Here is a 19,383-nt window from a genome sequence, read left to right as displayed (position 1 = left end):
CTCTTCCATCTCTTCAACTTTTGACACTATTAATGATTCTCTCCTCCTCCATACTCTCCTCTAGCTTTTCAGGAAACACTTCTCTAGTTTTCCTACCTGTCAAACTGCTCTTTTTCTCCTTTGCTCAAAGTGTCCTCTTTCAGATCATTCCTTCTGATGTCCCCCAGGGTTCTGCTCTGTTCCCTCTTCTCCTTTTGTACTTCTTCACTTAGTGATCTCATCAGCTTCCTTGAATTTAGTTTACATCTCTGTTCACTATCCTCATCCCCCACATTTGGTCTTTCCCCAGGACTTTTGATTTGACCCTTGAAGCAACTCTCAGATGTTTCCTCTTCACAGCTACCACCCTTCCTGCCTCACATCTAAACTTTTGCAACAGCTTGGGTGGGTCTCCCTGCTTTAGGTCTCACCCTTTCCAATCCAGCCTCCATTCACTTTCCAAAGTAATTTTCCTAAAGTGTGGTACCTCTAGGATCAAATGAAAAATCTTCCCTCCAGCATTCAATGTTCTTTATAACCTATCCCTTTCCTGTCTTTCCAACTTTCTACCGTAAGACCCAACTGAAATCACATCGTCTATAGGAATTCTCCCAATTCTTTAAATTCTAGTGCCTTCCATCTTTTGATTATTTTCTTCTTATCCTGTATAGCTTATTTGTCCATATTTGTTTGTTTGCTTGTCTCTGTCATTAGATTGTGAAGTCCTTGAGAGAAGTAACTATTGTACCTCTTTTTGTATTCCTAGCATTTAGCACAGAGCCTGGCACATAGTAAACAATGTATAAATGTTTTTTGATTGATTGCCTGAAGAAGTGCATTCTGAAGGCACTTACCTAAGACCTTTGTAAAAATAATAAGCGAATGAATTGATTATGGATATAAACTGATTTGATATTCTGCTTGTGCTCACAAAATATCTTCAATTTATGTAAGTGAAGTGAAGCTCATAAGAGATTCTCAGGGCCAGGTGCAAGGACTCTTGTTACACAAAAATAAACTATTTATTGAGAATATAAGGATATAAAAGGATTTCTAACACCAAGGGATTCTAACTGCACCCAAATAAAACTCCCTGGTTCTGCAAGGAACCGCTTCTCCTGTTTCCACAAGCTATACTAATCCTTCCTGATCTGACTAACCCAAATTTTCCCCATTCTACAATCAACTAACACTATTATCCTTATAAAAAGTATATAATTCTTAACTCTGTCTCTTAAATTATAAAAATAACAAAGGCCAGCTGGCTGAATCTCAGCAAGAACCAAGTTAGGACTCTGAGCCTTAGCAGACTCAGAGTCCAAACCAAAGATTGGGTTTTTCTTTGGTCTTCTCAGACATAAAACAATCTATGAAACAGCAATAGACAGTCACTAGTGTTTCCAAAGTTGAAAAAGGAAATCATTTAGCTCCTTCAGGCTTTTTTCCTCTTCCTTCTACCTTCAGACATTGAGGAGAGAAAAGAAGATGTCACCTGCTCCCAGCACTCAGAGAGAGCAACTGCCATAGAAAAACCTTTAGGCCTCCCACACACACTGTCAACATTTGAAATTGACACTGTCTCAGATCTGTTTCAAACTCCAATTCTTTCTCAAGCCAACTTCTCCACTTATCTCTAAACTAATGTAAGGACTTAATATCTAACCTCATCCTTATGCCTTTAAGTTTTGAGATGCGTATGCAAAGGGTATATAGTATTTGTATATGAATACCCTGTAGGCGCTTAATCTAGAAAACTGGACATGAGTTTGATGAAATTTCAAATTGGAATTTCCCATCCTTGATTTAATAGTTTTATAGGGAGACTCAGAGCCTAAATTTAAATGTTGTCAATAAACAAATGTAAGCTAAATTCATAGAAATATAACTCTAAAACTGGAAGAAACTCCTGAGCCCATTTAGTCAACCTCCTCATTTTATAGATATGTAAGCTGAGGCCCATTGAAATTTAGTAACTTGGTCAAGATCATGCAGTGTTAGAGGAAGATTTTGAGCCCAGGTCCTCTGACTCAAGAGTCAGTATTTTTTCCATAATTTTAAATTTAACAAAATAACAAAAGAATATTGGGGAGATATTTATTTTAAAACTCTTGGAAAAGTAGCATTCCTATGTGTCTGTCCATTTATAGTCAGGCAGTTCAGGGTTTATAGGTTTCATTGTTAATCAGCTTGTTTAATCTTAGGCAGCATATTAGAGCCTCTGACCTTTTAATTTTTAAAGAGAAAAGTAAATCTATTACATATATAAAAAGAATTATAATTGCATGGACGTCTACTTCCAAATTATTTTGGTGGTCTTGCTTTAAGAAAACATTTTGACTATGGCATATAAAAAGTGATACTCATCTAAAAGTTTGGTACATGAGCCAGCAAAAGAGTAATCATGATTTGGAACTATGCCCAAAGTTTAAAAGACTGCCTGCCCTTTGATCCAGCCATACCACTGTTGGGCTTGTACCCCAAAGAGATAATGAAGAAAAATACATGTACAAAAATATTTATAGCTGTTCTCTTTGTTGTGGCAAAAAATTGGAAAATGAGGGGATGCCCTTCAGTTGGGGAATGACTGAACAAATTGTATCTGTGGGTGATGGAATACTATTATGCTGAAAGGAATAATGAACTGGAGGAATTCCATGTGAACTGGAACGACTTCCAAAAATTGATGAAAAGTGAAAGGAGCAGAACCAGGAGAACACTGTACACAGAGACTGATACACTGTGGCACAATTGAATGTAATAGACTTTTCTACTAGCAGCAATGCAATGATCTAGGACAATCCAGAAGAATTTAGGAGAAAAAATGCTGTCCACATCCAAAGAAAGAACTATGGGAGCAGAAAAGCAGAAGAAAAACATAGGATTGACTACATGGTTCATTGGGAATATGATTGGGGATATAGACTCTAAACAATCACTCTTTTGCAAATATTAATAATATGGAAATAGGTTTTGAACAATGATATATGTAAAACCCAGTGGAATTTCTCGTAGGCTACAGAAGGGATGGAGGAAGGAAGTGAAAGGACATGAATCATGTAACCATGGAAAAATATTCTAAATTAATTAATTAAATGATTTTTTTTAAAACAGTAATCATGATCTAAAAGCTCTGCTGAGGGCTAGGCAGACAACCCACTTTACATGATTTGACAACCAGATATATCACTTTCAATAACAAGCTCCTCTTCTTAGGTAAATTTCCTTAGCTATCTGGAGCGATATAAGTATCTTTATTGTATTTGGCTCAAGAGACTGTCCTGCAGTCCACCTAGAAAGATTTCTCTAGTCCAGTGATGGTGAGCCTGTGGTACAGGTGCCAAAGATGGCATGCAGAGTACTCTCTGTGGGCATGCAGCCCAGCCCCCATAGATCTAACAGGCAAACTACTCTTAAGTTCTCCTAAATTATTTATATCATCACTCTTTATATTTTAATCATTTACCCATTTTGACTTTATCTTAGTATAGTATGTGAGATATTGATCTAAACCCAATTTTTGCCATGCTGTTTTCCAGTTTTTTGGAGTTGATCATCTTTGATAAGGTGCTACAACCTAACCCTACACCTACTAGAAATCTTTCCAATGTTCTTTGAATCACTTATAACTTTGATTTCTATAGAGGTTGTGATGTTTCATGATCTGTAGACATAAAGCATCACTGGAAGAATATTAATGTTAAAAAGATGGCTTTTTGGCTTATGTGACAGTTTAGGATTATTTAATGCATGAACATTTCCCCAAATGCAGTACAATCATGTTTGTTTTTTGTAGCATTACTTAGATTGGGTGGGGGGGGGGGGGATTCTTCCAGTTTACATTGTTGTAATCATATTTTTTTCCTTTATTTTGCTTATAGTCTACATCATGTAGATCTGTTTATGCTACTTGATATTTGTCACATTCATTATTTCTTGCAGCATAATATTCCATTATATTCATGTGCCACAGTTTATCAGCCAGCCTAATCAATGAATATCTATTTTGTTTCCAATTATTTTGTATTGCTGTAAATATTCTTTGACCTCCTTGGGGTAAAAGTTTAGTAATGGAATCTTTGGGTCAATGGATATGGGCATTTTTATTTACTTAATTACAAATTATTTTCCATAATGGTTGTATTGATTTATTATAGCTCCACAATGTATCATTGTACCTGTCTTTCCATAACCATGCCAAGATTGATAATTTCCATCTTTTGTCATTTTTGCTAATCTGTAAGATGTGAGGTGAAACCTCAGAGATGTTTTGATTTGCATTTCTTTTATCAATAATTTGGAGTATTATTTCATGTTGTTGCTAGGTTTTTTGTATTTTTTTTGACCATTTATTTTTTAGACAATTGTTTTTAGTTTTATATATGTATATACTTGTTAATTGTTTATATTATCTTGGATACCAAAATCCTTATCTCATAAATTTGGTACAGATTTTCCTCATTCTACCACTTCCCTTTTTATCCCAGTTTCATTAATTTTGTTTATGCAGAAACTTTTCAGTTTCATGTAAACAAATTTAACTTTTTTGGTAATTTGTCTTTTTTCTTATTGGGTTGAATTTATGGCCTACCTGTATCTGTGAGAGATATATTGTAAACCTTAAAATTCCTTAGACTTATAAATGTTGGAAATTTCACCATTGGGAAATTTCATACTTGGAAAATTTCTTACTGATAGTCTATTGGAATGTGAACCCCATTGGCATGGGAGGTTCCTCCTCCTCCCTTCTTAAGATTACTTTAGGACAGAAACCTTTTGCTGAACAATGGAAAGGACTTTGACCTAGGCTTAAGCATAGAACAGGAATTTCTTTGAGTCATGATTGATTTTAGAATTGATACAATGGAGATACTTGGAATCAATCTCCACCCTATTCAGTCCTAACAGGATTTAGGAAGGGCTGCAACATAGATCAAAATTTAATTATTCCAATCTCATTATTCCAATCTCTACCCTACTCAGGTTAACAGGATTTAGGAAGGGCTGTAGCAAAGGATCAAAGATTTAATTATTTGAAAATATGACCTTCAACAGACATGTGCAAAGCCAGAGACCTCTGGGCGGTCCTGGGTTAAGCTAGAGCCTCCATTGGCACAGGGAAATTGATGGACAGTGATTGGTAGATGTGAGAACTGAGGGGAGGGAACTTGGATGGTTTCCTTAAAGATAGAGGGGTCTGAAGACTCAGGGGTGGTGGTTGAGGAGTTTGTCTGAGTGGTTGGAGTGTGCTCTGAGAAGCTTGCTCTGAAGGAAGCTGGAGGTGGGGGCCTCTGAGACTGTTTCTCCATTTTGGTCACGTGAGTAATAGGGACTGATCTCCTTTCTTTGCCCCAGCTATCTAAGGGCTTGGGCCTTTTGGCCCAGCCTAAACAGAAGGGGTATTTAAGCCCTATTCCCTTCTCTCCCCTTTCTCTCTCCCTCTCTCTCTATATCTCTAATTCCTTTCTTCCTCCTGTTTGTAATTAAACTCTATAAAAGGTTGACGGCTGACTTGAGTTTTCATTTAGGAATTACATAGCTGAATTCCTTGGCGACCTTAAATTAATATATATCAGTCTTTTAAAGTGATTTCCTTGTCACAATATGATCTGTTTCTTAAAGTCCCATTTCCATTTTGAATGCCTAGTGGTATATGTTATAAAATGAGGATCTAAACCTAATTTTTGTCAGACTACTTTCTGATTTTCTCAGCAATTTTATCAAATAAGAAGTTTTTTTTTTTACCTAAATAATATGTGTTTTTCTCTGTACCCTAGGTTTAAATTCAGGTTTTAAACACTTGTTTATTATATGATCTTGGGCCTAGTACAGTGATGGTGAACCTATGGCACAGGTGTCAAAAAGGGCATGTAGAGCATTCTCTGTGGGCACACTTGCAGTCATTGGCCAGAGTTCATTACTAGAAAGCCAGAGGGACTAGGTCAGAGCTGTTCCCCTCTCCCTTTCTGGCGCCCCCCCCCCCCCCCCCCCCCCCATGTGCCTGAGGACATTCCTTACTCACTGCCCAGCAGCCCAATAGAATGCTTCCTCCCTCCCCTGTCTGGGGAGTGTGTGACTCATATACACGTGAGGTACAATGCAAAAAGCAGCCTCTTGAGTTTGTGGTGAAGGTAATTCCTGTGTTGGGATTGGAGAGGAGCTAGGTTTGAGGGGAGCAGAGCTCACAGTCTGGCACATAGCTGGAGGGGAGGGTAGGGGAGTGCTCAGGGCACTCTCCTCATGTGCTTTTCATCAACCACCCCCCTGCCCAGCAGCCCCATTGTTTCCTCCCTCCTCTATCTGAGGTAGCAAGGTGTGGGGCACCACATTTGGTCTCTTGGAGGGGGGAGGTGCACCTGGCATTCTCTTTTGAAAATGTTCCCAGTCACTGGCATAATCACATTATCCAAGTGTTGGTTTCTTAATTTTTAAAACTGGGACTAAATTGTCTTCTGTCCATTTTATTATTTTTTTTAATATATTTTATTTGATCATTTCCAAGCATTATTCGTTAAAGACATAGATCATTTTCTTTTCTTCCCCCCCACCCCCCATAGCCGACGCGTAAGTCCACTGGGCATTAGATGTTTTCTTGATTTGAACCCATTGCTTTGTTGATAGTATTTGCATTAGAGTGTTCATTTAGAGTCTATCCTCTGTCATGTCCCCTCAACCTCTGTATTCAGGCAGTTGCTTTTCCTCAGTGTTTCTACTCCCATAGTTTATCCTTTGCTTATGAATGGTGTTTTTTTCTCCTGGATCCCTGCAAGTTGTTCAGGGACATTACACCGCCCCTAATGGAGAAGTCCATTACGTTCGATTATACCACAGTGTATTAGTCTCTGTGTACAATGTTCTCCTGGTTCTGCTCCTCTCGCTCTGCATCACTTCCTGGAGGTTGTTCCAGTCTCCATGGAACTTCTCCACTTTATTATTCCTTTTAGCACAATAGTACTCCATCACCAACATATACCACAGTTTGTTCAGCCATTCCCCAATTGATGGGCATCCCCTCGTTTTCCAGTTTTGGGCCACCACAAAGAGCGCAGCTATGAATATTTTTGTACAAGTCTTTGTGTCCATTATCTCTTTGGGGTACAGACCCAGCAGTGCTATGGCTGGGTCAAAGGGTAGATATTCTTTTGTCGCCCTTTGGGCATAGTTCCAAATTGCCCTCCAGAATGGTTGGATCAGTTCACAACTCCACCAGCAATGAATTAATGTCGCTACTTTGCCACATCCCCTCCAGCATTCATTACTTTCCTTTGCTGTAATTTCTGTCCATTTTATAAAGTAATTCATGAAGATTAAATGAATTATGTAAAATCACAGAATTTTAGAAGGAAAAAACTTTTCAGGATGTCTATACTGGAAGTATCAATGAAACAGGATCAATGTGGGTCACATCTTGACTTAGAAAATCACAGATTGACATTATCTGTATTGTAGTATATATTTTTTATTTTGATTCCTATTTCTCAATTATATTTTAATCCAGTTCTGGCCAGTCCTTTTATTGGCCAAGTTTGACATCTGGTCTGTACCAACTCTGATTTTAAAAAGAGTCTCTTTGACAGCATGTAGTTATCCAGACTTTGCATGAAGACCTCTGTAAACTGCCAATTTTATAGAGATGTAATATTTTAAAATTTTATGAGTAATAAAGAAACACTTTATGATTGGGGAAGAGATCTTGCTGATTTATATAAAGGCTGCATAATTTTAAGATCCATAGGTGCTAGGGCCTATAACACCAGGTTCACATTAGCAGGGAGTTACTTTTAAATATTCCATTCTCTGGAGAGTTTTTGAAGAGAGGGAAGGAGAATGCTTGAGACTGGGTAATTTTGGTTCCTAGTCACCTAAATCCTAACTGCAACTTGTAGGTGCCTTTGGGAATTGCTGTAGTATTATGATAACTCTCCCAGTCTGTTTAAACAACTGCCACTATCCATTTCAGAGGCAAGAGAAAGTCATCTTTCTCCTTAAATCACTTTGTAATCCTGAAATATGAAGAGTGCCATTTAACCACAATATGTCAATGCACAGGCATTAATCTGGCACTCCACTTCTGAACATGACTGATTTAGTGGATACTCACATGCAGCAGCTGCAATTCTAGAATACTTAATGTCACTTCAGAGCTCATTTGCTCAGTTTGTCAGCGCTGTTCCTCAACCAGGACTCCAGGGTTTTGATAGAGGAATCTGAATTCCCCAGTTGGAGCAAATTAGGGTAGCTGGAGAAGAGGAAGTTACAGCGTTAGAAGTCCTAATACCAGAAGCAGTTTTTGGTTTTAAGTTTAGCAGTTTATTCAGGGGAAGAGGTTTTCTTTCACTTTACATTTCTAATGTTTGATCAGTCTCTCTTGCTTGAGAAAATGCAATATTTTCCCGGAGGACCTGAATCTGAACGGCTATTTCATATGTTGAAAATGTTTTCTCTTTTTCCTAGTTCAGTCTTGATTTGAGTGCAGTATTTTGCTTTCCTGCCTCTAGAATGAGTCACATGTATTTGATCCAAAGTTCATAGGGTTATTATCTTTATTGTGTGTTTCTCTCTCTTTTCTCTTCTCCCTGTCCTCCCCAACTATTTCCTCCGAGATTCTAGTAATGTAGTTCATTTGCCAGGCCTCCCAAAATTGAGTTATTTCCATAGAAACTAGAATTTTTTTTCCTTTTAAAAGAACAACAATCTCATATAAACAGGAATGAAGATAAAGACAATATTATTTTACGCTGATGATTTCTTTAGCAAGTGTGTGAATAGAGAAAGCTAGTTTCAATTTGGGGAAACTTATGACTCAAACAATGGCCCTGTGTAAGTCACCTGACTTCTTGGTACTAGGCTATTGTGAAAGACTGAATCACCAAGGTGGTGTTAAGGCTCATTTGGGGCTCCTCCTGATCCCTGTTGTTTTTAAATTCCACACCTACCTTTCATCTAATGCCATTGAACATACTGAGTTACATTTTCTCTTCAAGAAAAAAATATAACAGTTATAGAGTTTAGCTTATCTTACTTTTACTTTCCCAAAGCTTCTCTGGTGTCACGGGAAGGAAAAATTTTTTCTTTCTGATGTTGCAATTCATGTCCTTGTAATTTTGCTTTTGTAATCTTTTCCTAGGAGGGTGGAGTCAGCAGTTTTATGATAGGATATCAGTGCCTTCAGACTACACAGTCTTTGTTACTGTTACAGATTTCAAGCATTGGACACTAGTCTTTTCTTCTCTGAGTTTCCAAAGTCACCCTTGAGTCAGAAAATGCCGATCCTCACCAACCTGTTTAGTCATATTGATAAAAATCAGGAACAATACATAAAGGTAAGAAAATATTCTTTAATCTTCGTTAAATGTTTTTTAATGCTTTGCATTAAGTGTGACTTATCTTAGTAAGTTTTTAGATTTATCTCTAATTTGTGTTGCTGACTAGTGTTGACAGATTTTTTTCAAATCTTTTTAGTTTAGGATACCAGATATGACTGATGTTGGAAACCATTTACTTGTACAGTATGAATCTCCTGAAGCATTGAGCTCCAAAGTTTTTAATCACTGGTGAAAAGGGGAATTGATTTTAAGTGAACTTTGTTCTTGTGTTTAGAAGACAAAAATGATAGAATTTTAGAGCTGGAGCTTCTAATGAGATAATATTTAAGATGAAGCCATAGTTTTGTTTCACAAGATTGTACTTTAGAGAACTGGATTTTGGAAGAGATGGCATTGATAAAAACCTAGGATGATTTGTATGAACTCTAAGAACTTAAAGTGATTAAATATTTTCAAGATCTTTTACTTATGTGTACATATTTTTAGGCATTACTAAGTATTTTTGTGGACTCATTTCTACCATATTAGTGTTATATTCCCACTATTAATTGTGGGTTTTGATTAAAATATACTTTACAAAATTGATGCTATGCTATAGTTCTTGAAGGATGGTCAGTTTAAAGCATAGAAGAAAAAAGAGCTATTGATTCTTCTAGTTAATTTAGTCCCAAAGGAACAGTTTTGACTAGACTTTCAGTGCCAACACTGATATTAAATGTTGTAAGATTTTGCTACTGCTCTTCTTTTATGAAATAGCATTCCAAAATCCATGCTTGTTTGTCATCCACAAACAGAAGCTGGCAGAATGGGTGGCAATCCAGAGTGTTTCTGCATGGCCAGAGAAAAGAGATGAAATCAAACGAATGATGGAAGTTGCAGCTGAAAATATAAAACAACTGGGTGGGACAACTGAGCTAATAGATATTGGGATGCAAAAGGTATGATTATAACAATGGGCAAAAAGTACTTTTTAAAAGTTTTTTTCTCCAATTACATGTTTTAATGTTTTAATTACAACTTTTAATGTTCTTTTGTTTTAAGTTCCAAATTCTCTTTCTCTCCCCTCCCCTTTCCTGAGATAGTAAGCAATCTGATATAGATTTTACATTTGCAACCATGTAAGATGTAAAAAAGGACTTTCTTAAAAGCACAAATAATTGAATCTTAATTGAGGGACTCTTAGAACTTGACAGCTCTTAAACCTTTTGGTGGAAAACTATTGCTAGTTTGCTCTCATTTTTTTCTCCATTCCTTTGGTGACAAAAATCTAAAGCTACAAAGAATCCTTGGAGTACAGCAAGTAATACCTTCACTTTACAGATGGGGAAATTAGGCTGCTTTTCCACAGTGGCATGCCATCAAAAGTAGAATGATAGGAGCTAGTTCTCTCTGGAGACCGGCTCCAGGGGAGAAGGGAGGAGAGAGAAATTCCATGTGGATGAGAAGTTGACAGTGTTGAGGGGGCCATGAATGGGATCATGGATTCCATTTTATTGAGCATATATGTCCAATATTTATACAGTTTCTACATTCTTATGATCAAAGGAAAATAATATATCAAGAGCATACATCCTTGGTGTCAATTAGAGTGTTCAGCTTCAGTTAGGAGTACTCTTCACCCAGTGGTAATCTTCAAAGCTTCTTTTGGTCTGTCATTGTTGACATGAGGATTTCTTTAGAAGTACAAACCAAGGTCTCTTGTCCCAGAGATAGAGCTCATGGTTTGTGATAGGAAGTTAGCTGGCCAGGATGTTTTGGATTAAGAAAGCCAGGTGTTCTTAGATAGTGATTTGTAGACCTACAAGGTCAAGACCAATCTTTGCCAGGACCTGAAGCAGATCTACAAATGTATATTTTCTGGCTGCTTTTGCCTCAATGGGCCCAGAATGTCCTTATGGACTTGTCAGTAGAATTTGAACTAAGGTCCTCTGATTTAGTAAACACTGACCTTTCAAAATGTTTCATTCAGCTCTACCAAAGAGTAGATATGTCTTAGCATATCTACTAATAGTAGATATATGTGTGTGTGTGTGTGTAATAATAATAATAGTATTTACTCTTAGTAAATATGGTCTTCATATTTATGATTCATCTAGTTGGGGGGAGGGACCAGTTTTGTTTATATCTCAGGTAGTACAAAAATTGAACACTGAACTAGGTCAGGAAACCTTAGTTTCAAGCCCAGATTTATTGCTTACTAGCTATGTATCCTTGGGTAAGACATTTTATTCTTTGGATTTGGGTTTCCTTATTACTAAAATAGGAATGATAATGCTTCATAGAATTTTTATAGGGTTAGTACTCTTGTGTAATTTTATGTAAATGTGAACTGCTGTTTGTTTACTAAATAGAAATTTCCCTATTCCTTTTAAGAAAAGAGTTGAGACTTGCTTGACAGAAATTCAAGAAGTTTTTTTTGCCATCTTCACAGATTTCAAAGCTGGTCTTTGCAGAATTTAGAATCAATAGCAACAGATTTTAATTTCTGGTTTTGTCCCTAAGAGTGAGCTATTATAAATTGTTTCTTTCAGAATTACATTTAATGAAGGAATCACACAGATTATTTCTTTTCCTATGCCTTAAATAAGTGAATAGAGTGGCTTCATGTACACTATATGTGTTTTTAAGTTTTTTCAATTTTTTAATATATCTGCATATATTAGCTAGTCTTTTTTTTTTTTAAGCCTTACCTTCCGTCTTAGAATCAATACTGTGTGTTGGTTCTAAGACAGAAGAGCAGTAAGGCCTAAGCAATGGGGATTAAGTGACTTGCCTGGGTCACACAGCTAGGAAGTATCCATGGCCAGATTTTAACTCAGGACCTCCCATTTCTAGGTGTAACTCTCAAACCACTGAGCCACCTAGCTTAAGTATTCTTAAAATTTATAATAAAATATTTTATTGAAGTTGGTTGTGCAATTAGATGAGTTTTTTGTTTCAATCTTTAGTTTATTTTATAATTTGTTCATCCAGTTAAAATGTGAAAATTTCAGAGTAGGAAGGGCCTTTAGAGATCATCTAAATCAGTGCTACTTAATGGAAACTATACTGGTGATTAGAAACAATCTTAAGTTCTCTGATTTTACCATTCTGGCCATCATCTGCTCCCTGAGGCTCTGCTCCCAGGGGAGAGAAATCTTTCTAGATTATCATAAACCTCCCTAAAGTTTATCTCTAGTTGATAAGCCTAATCTCTCTCTTTAGGATGAGTTCATCCTAAATTGTCTTCAGTTCTTCTCTGAACTCTTTCACTTAAAAAAAAAAGAGAGAGCATAAAGCAAAGACTAGATAATGATTTGTCAGGAATATTGTAAAAGAAATGCTTTTTTTTTTTTTTTCAGATGAGTTGGACTAGATGCTTTCTGGGGTCCTTTCCAATTGATTATCTGTTTCTGTTCAGTATGGTTCTGACAAAAGATGGTATTTATTAACCAAACTCCAGTCTGGTTAATTTCAGAGAAGCTCATCACTAGTTACTATGAAATGAATTATTTGGACATCATAACTCAAATTTTTTAAAAATATCAGCACCAACAGCAGGAGGGAATCAAGATAAACCTCATATAGGAGGTGGCATTTTAGTTGAGCCTTGAGGGAAGCTAGGAACTCCCCAAAGCAGTGGTAAGGAAGAGAATGCATTCCAGGCATGGATGATAACCTATTCAAAGACCCAAGGAAGGTAGACTGAATATCATGTACAGTGAACAGAGCCAGTAGGCCACTTTGACTGAAATATAAAACCCCTGAAGTAAGTAATGTTGAATAAGCCTGAAAATGTAAGATTGGATGAAATTATGAAAAATCTTAAATAGAAGAGTAGAGTTGTTATCCTACTGGTGGAAGGCAGTGCTTCGTGAGCAGGAAAGTGACCCAATCAGAAGTATACTTGAAAAATACCAATTTAGACATTTTCAGATATGGTCCATATATTGACTTATTTTCCTCAACTATCCTTGTTATAAGGGAGGACTTTTTTCTTTGAGAGATTTAGTTGGATAGTCATAGATTTAAAAAAATAGAAGAGGCAATGAAACATTTAAAAATACATAGAAGAGAGCAGAAGGAAGTTCAGAAAGGGATAGAGACAAGAAGGGCAGTTTTGCTACTCTTGTGTGAACTGTAATACACTTCTTTTACATATGGTTTGGGTTTTTTAGTAATAAGCAATTTCATTATCTTTAACTGTTGAAATATTTGATGTTTTAAGTTTAATTTTAAGAATTTCACTTTGCTATGTAAAATGGATAAGAAGAGCAAGAAACTAGAGGCAGGAAGACCAGTTAGGCCTTTATATTAGTCAGGTGTGAGGGTTTGATTATCTGAATTTGGTTGGTGGCCATTTGATAGAGATGAAGTTAGGAAGATTGATGTGGACCAAGTAAATAAGAAGAAATCCATGTTGAAGACCATAGAGTTTTGAAGACACTGAATGATCTTTTTGAATGATCTTAAGGAAATACCAAGCAATTAGAATCTCAGCTAGTATCAGCTACTCCCCCAAAAAGAACCTGAGGGAATCTCAGCAATTCCATACCTATGTACTTACTTTATTATCTATGTTTTTATTAAGATGATCTACTCATATCAAAAGAACTCATGAAAATGGAAAGGAGGAGGGAGGGTTTTGCTAGTTATTTTTCTACACATCTTTCCAGTTATGCGACTAAGAGGAATAGAAGATTCCACTGAGATTTCTAAATAAACAAAAACATTTAACTCAGAGCAGCCTTAAAAAAACTCTACTGTGTTTTCTCATGTACATGCTTAGAATGTACAAGATTCATTGATGAATTCATAGAGAATGCTGCTCAGTGATCCCTATAATTTCCCCCATTCTCTCCTTTTTTTATTTAGTCTCAGAGGAGAAGATAGTCCTTCTTAATGAGGCAAGTCCCTCTTCTTGCTTCATTGTGACCTTTGATCACCTCTCTCTAATGCTCAGTCTCTCTTCTCTACTTATTTTTCCTTATTGCATACAGATATACTTTGATCTTCCCTATATTAACCTTCACTTGAGCTCTGTTAGATTTCTTCCCTTCATAAGCAGATTCCTAGAATTAAAAAACTTTATTTGCTTATTACTTTACTGCCCACCCCTTGCAATCTGGCTTTTCATTTCAGAATTCTGAGACTGCAAGTCCAAGGTGTGACAAGGAAATCACATCACTTTAAAAGACTGATATATATTAATTTAAGGTCGCCAAGGAATTCAGCTATGTAATTCCTAAATGAAAACTCAAGTCAGCTGTCAACCTTTTATAGAGTTTAATTACAAATAGGAGGAAGAAAGGAATTAGAGAGAGAGAGAGAGAGAGAGAGAGAGAGAGAGAAAGGGGAGAGAAGGGAATAGGGCTTAAATACCCCTTCTGTTTAGGCTGGGCCAAAAGGCCCAAGCCCTTAGATAGCTGGGGCAAAGAAAGGAGATCAGTCTCTATTACTCACGTGACCAAAATGGAGAAACAGTCTCAAGGGCCTCCACCTCCAGCTTCCTTCAGAGCAAGCTTCTCAGAGCACCTCTCCAACCACTCAGAACCAAAACTCTCCCACCACCCCTGAGTCTTCAGACCCCTCTATCTTTAAGGAAACCATCCAAGTTCCCTCCCCTCAGTTCTCACATCTACCAATCACTGTCCATCATTTTCCCTGTGCCAATGGTGGCTCTAGCTTAACCCAGGACCACCCAGAGGTCTGTGGTTTTGCACATGTCTGTTGAAGGTCATATTCTCAAATAATTAAATCTTGATCTTTTGCTACAGCCCTTCCTAAATCCTGTTACCCTGAGTAGGGTAGAGATTGGAATAATTAAATTTTGATCTATGCTGCAGCCCTTCCTAAATCCTGTTAGGACTGAGTAGGGTGGAGATTACAATTTCCAAGACCTGGTTCTGTCATTCCAAGTATTTCCATTGTATCAATTCTAAAATCAATCATGACTCAAAGAAATTCCTGTTCTATACTTAAGCATAGGTCAAAGCCCTTTCCATTGTTCAGCAAAAGGTTTCTGTCCTAAAGTAATCTTAAGAAGGGAGGAGGAGGAACCTCCCATGCCAATGGGGTTCACATTCCAATAGAGTTCCCACTCTCAATAGGAAATTTTTCAAGTATGAAATTTCCCAATGGTGAAATTTCCAACATTTATAAGTCTAAGAAATTTTAAGGTTTACAATGGTCACCTATGATCTCTTTTCTCTGACCTACTTGTGCATGTGGAACTTCTTTCCTCTTGCGTATTCTCCTCCTGGGTTTTATTGCTGCTGCTCTTGATTCCTTTATGCCTAAAAGACTCTTCTCAACCTTTTTGGCTAGATCTTAACCCTTAGCCCATGTCACGAGTCCTAAATCCATAGCTATGTCCTGGGCTGTCTTCCCATTCTAGTTTCTCTTAGTGATATCTGCTATGGGTCCATTTAATGCATTCTGCAGGTGTCTTTCCAAATCTGCCTATCATCTCTTCTATTGGAGCACCAGTCATGCACAGTTATCTCCATATATATGTCCCATTGACATTTCAAACTGACTATATCTAAAACAGAACACATTTAATTTTGTCCTTCTCCCTAGTGTCAGTTTTTACTGAAGGTACTATTAAACTTCTGGTACCCAATATTGATCAACTTGGTCATTCTTGATCTTTCCCTCTCCTTTAACTTCCATTATCCATTTCCTTGCCAAATCTTGTCAATTCTTTTTCTACAATATCTCTTGGAGCTATCTCTTCCTTTCTATTCACAGGCCCTTGTCACGCTTTTTTGAACTATTATTAATGTCATTTCTTAATTAGTCTCACTACCTCCAGCCTCTTTAATCCATATTCCATATAACTGACAAAATAATACTCCTAAAGCATAGGTTTGACCGTGTCATTACTCTGCTCAAGAAGCTTCACTGACTTCCATTTTCTTTTAAATTTAATATACACCCTAATATTTATAGTCCTTTGCATCCCAGCTCCAATCTATTATTTTAGGCTGATTAAAAATTAATTACCCTCATAAACCCATTACTTCAACCAGACTGGCCTATTTGGATTTTGAGGTGTTTTTTTTTCTCTATGTGACATTCATTTTCTTGCCTAGCTCCTGTGCCTTTCTTTTCAAATCACAGCTCAAATGCTATCATCTCCAGGAAGTCTTTCCTGATTCTCCCAAATGTTATTTTCCTTCCCTCCCACCCCAATTATTTTCACTTATTTTGATAATTTTTTATTTGTGCAAATGACATTTTTCTCCTTATTGAACGAAAGCTCCCTAAGGGTTGGAATGGATTATTTTGGTTTTTTGTGGCTCCACCACTACCACTTAATATAGTGCTTGACAAAGATATACTTACATGCTTGTCCAGTTTAATGTTAATTTTTATTAAGTGATGCACAAAAAAGGAGGAATGTATTTGCCAAAATTGGTGTTTGCTTTGATCTTTGAAAATGGTCTATGCTAAGTCAACTTAGAAGAGAGTTTTCCTCTAAATCTCAAAGTCCTTAAAGGTGCTTACAGACTAAACTGATTGCTTCATATACTCTAGAATACTATAGATAATTAACTAATTGTATTAGGGAGTATATGCTTATAACCAGCTTGCATTAATTTTGGTCAATGGGATAATATTTTTGAATTAATGACTTAGTTGAACAAATTGTTCTTACCCAAAGTAAACTATTTTATATAGTTTAACAGATACATTTTCAAGGAAGATATGAAGATCAGAAGCCACTTAGTGTAACATAACTATTTAGCATTCTGTAAACAACAACCATGTATGACTATCTTTTGGGTTTTAGAATAGCCTTTGGGTACTAGATACAACTAACTGTTTTGTTTTTTTAACTCTTAGCTCCCCGATGGCTCAGAAATACCTCTTCCTCCCATTCTACTTGGCAAATTGGGCTCAGATCCCCAAAAGAAAACTGTGTGTGTCTATGGACATCTGGATGTACAACCAGCAGCCCTGGAGGATGGCTGGGATAGTGAACCCTTCACACTGGTAGAAAGAGATGGTAAGGAAGAGCGATGATCTTATTTTTAACACTTGTTTGGATTTGAGGTAACAACATTTTTCCTATTAAAACCAAGGGAAGGTGGCTCAGTGGATAGAGGACCAGATCCAGAGACAGGAGGTCTTGGGTTCAAATGTGACCCCAGACATTTTCCTACCTGTGTGACTCTGGGCAAATCACTTAATTTCAGTTGCTTAGTCTTTGCCACTCCTCTGCTTTGGAAGCAATGCCTAGTATTGATTCTAAGAGGGAAGGTCAATGGTTTTAATGTGACCTTGCTTTCATCTTCAGTGTAGGGTCTGCACTGAAGGCAGTCCCTAATTGACAGCTACCAAATAGTTTACTCCAGAAATGAGTTTGTCATTCATTGCTTGGATTTTGGACCCCATGTTCCCATATAAAATGGGAATTAGGCAGCCAGATAGTGCAGTAGATAGAGTGCTGGAGCTACAGAAAGGAAGCACTAAGTTCAGTCTAGATTCAGATACTCATTAGACATGTAATCCTGGACAAGACACTTAATTGCCGTCTTTCTCAGTTTTCTCATCTTTCAAATGATATCTACCTCCCAGAATTGTTGTCAGAATTAAATGAGATAAGTGCTTTGCCAGACCCTGCAGCACTTATATAAATACATAATGGTTGGGTTCCTAGAATAGTTCACAAAAATTTACCTAACCTGTAGGAAATCAGAAATCTGAAGTCTAATCACAGCATTTCCATGGGGAAAAAACATGCCCAGACTTTCAACTTGAGATGCCTTTCCTTCCCAGCTGTATGGTGGGGACTTTCTTTGGTTGTAAACCATTAGAAAAAGCTACTACTACTTAATGGATTGTAAACTGAGTAAGTAAAGAATATAGAGAGCATAAGGAATGCAGATAGGAATTGGAGAAGGACAGTACAACTGAGAAAGGAAGATTACAGTTATGGAATATACTTCTCTCCAGTGAATACCATGGTCCCTCACCCTGATCATGTAGGTCTTTGAGTTACTTCTGCAATTATTTTCCAGTTGCTCCTTTTCTCTTGTGCTTACTGGCAATGGGTGAATCAGTTTGCAGTTACCAAATAAAATATTTTAACTGTTAAGTAAGAGGACTAACAATAGATGGAAGTAGAAAATACAGTACAAGTGTTGGTATATGTTCTCATGGGCACCATACTTACTGTTCTCACATCTATGAATCTGCCTTAGCTTCAACTTAGTTTGCTACACTGATTACACCTTCAGAAGCCTCTTAGAGAAGGAAAAGAATGGGAGGTATGTGGCCAATTTTATAAAATCACAACTTTAGGGCTAGGAGGGATCTCATCGGTCACCTTGTCTTGTACCCTTTTACTTTAACCCAGAGAGGGTAAAGTACTTGCCTGAGCTGCAAAGAGTAGATACGTAGCAGTCAAGATTTGAACCCAGGTTCAAGCAAGTTTTCCACTTTGCCATACTGTTCATTTCCGCCCCAGTATAACCATGTGTGTATGTGGTTTTGGTGGTGGTAGATCAAGCTGAAGAGAGCCATGTCACTGACCAGAACATATTACAGTTAACTAAATTAGATAGAAAAGTGGTTGTAATTGTGGGACTGGCCACTGGGGTTCACAGCAGGACATCCATTTCCGTTAAGCTCAGCCTGTCTGCTTGGCAGCTTGTTTGCTACCCTTTAGCTACGTACAGCTCTAATTGGATAGTCCTAATGTAGTGGAAAATGCTCAGATCTCCCCTTTAGGGACCTCCTTATGCTCTAAGGACTGGCTTTGCAAGGCTGACCTACCCAGAAGCTTGCTACAAACAGGATTACCGATGGCCCCTCCTTCCCTTGCACCTGCTGGCACTTCAGAGGGCGCTGTTACTTCCCATGCTGTGACCTGACCAATCCACAATGGATTGATGTACCATCTGTACCATACTAAGAACTATATAAGTCTGCCTGACCCCTCAGTGTCTGTCCTTGCCTATGTTCTGATGCCCGTACTTGGCCGTCATGTTGGTGTTCATAACCCATGGAAACCCATAGCAACCCTGATGGTGTATAGAATACCAGAGCCCCTTCCCATGAGGCCCAGAACTTTGAGCACAGATCTCTTCTG

The 19,383-nt window shown here is 37.4% G+C and overlaps 1 protein-coding gene across 3 annotated transcripts in view; it reads left to right on the top strand.

The window, feature by feature from the left end:
• The window catches only part of CNDP2 (carnosine dipeptidase 2), a 39,129-nt gene that overhangs the window by 7,577 nt on the left and 12,169 nt on the right, over positions 1-19,383 (top strand). For 2 of the 3 annotated variants that reach the window (XM_001366113.4, XM_056823579.1), the window contains exons 2-4: positions 9,176-9,299; positions 10,097-10,240; positions 17,133-17,295. In XM_001366113.4, coding sequence (XP_001366150.1) covers positions 9,240-9,299; positions 10,097-10,240; positions 17,133-17,295 — 367 coding nt within the window. In that variant the 5' untranslated portion in view covers positions 9,176-9,239. Of the gene's footprint in view, positions 1-9,103; positions 9,300-10,096; positions 10,241-17,132; positions 17,296-19,383 lie in introns of all 3 variants that reach the window. The other variant, XM_007487795.2, reaches the window with a different exon arrangement.

The sequence above is a fragment of the Monodelphis domestica genome, chromosome 3 (assembly GCF_027887165.1).
Source record: "Monodelphis domestica isolate mMonDom1 chromosome 3, mMonDom1.pri, whole genome shotgun sequence".
NCBI classification, from domain to species: Eukaryota; Metazoa; Chordata; class Mammalia; order Didelphimorphia; family Didelphidae; genus Monodelphis; species Monodelphis domestica.
This window is presented reverse-complemented; position numbering and strand designations above follow the sequence as displayed.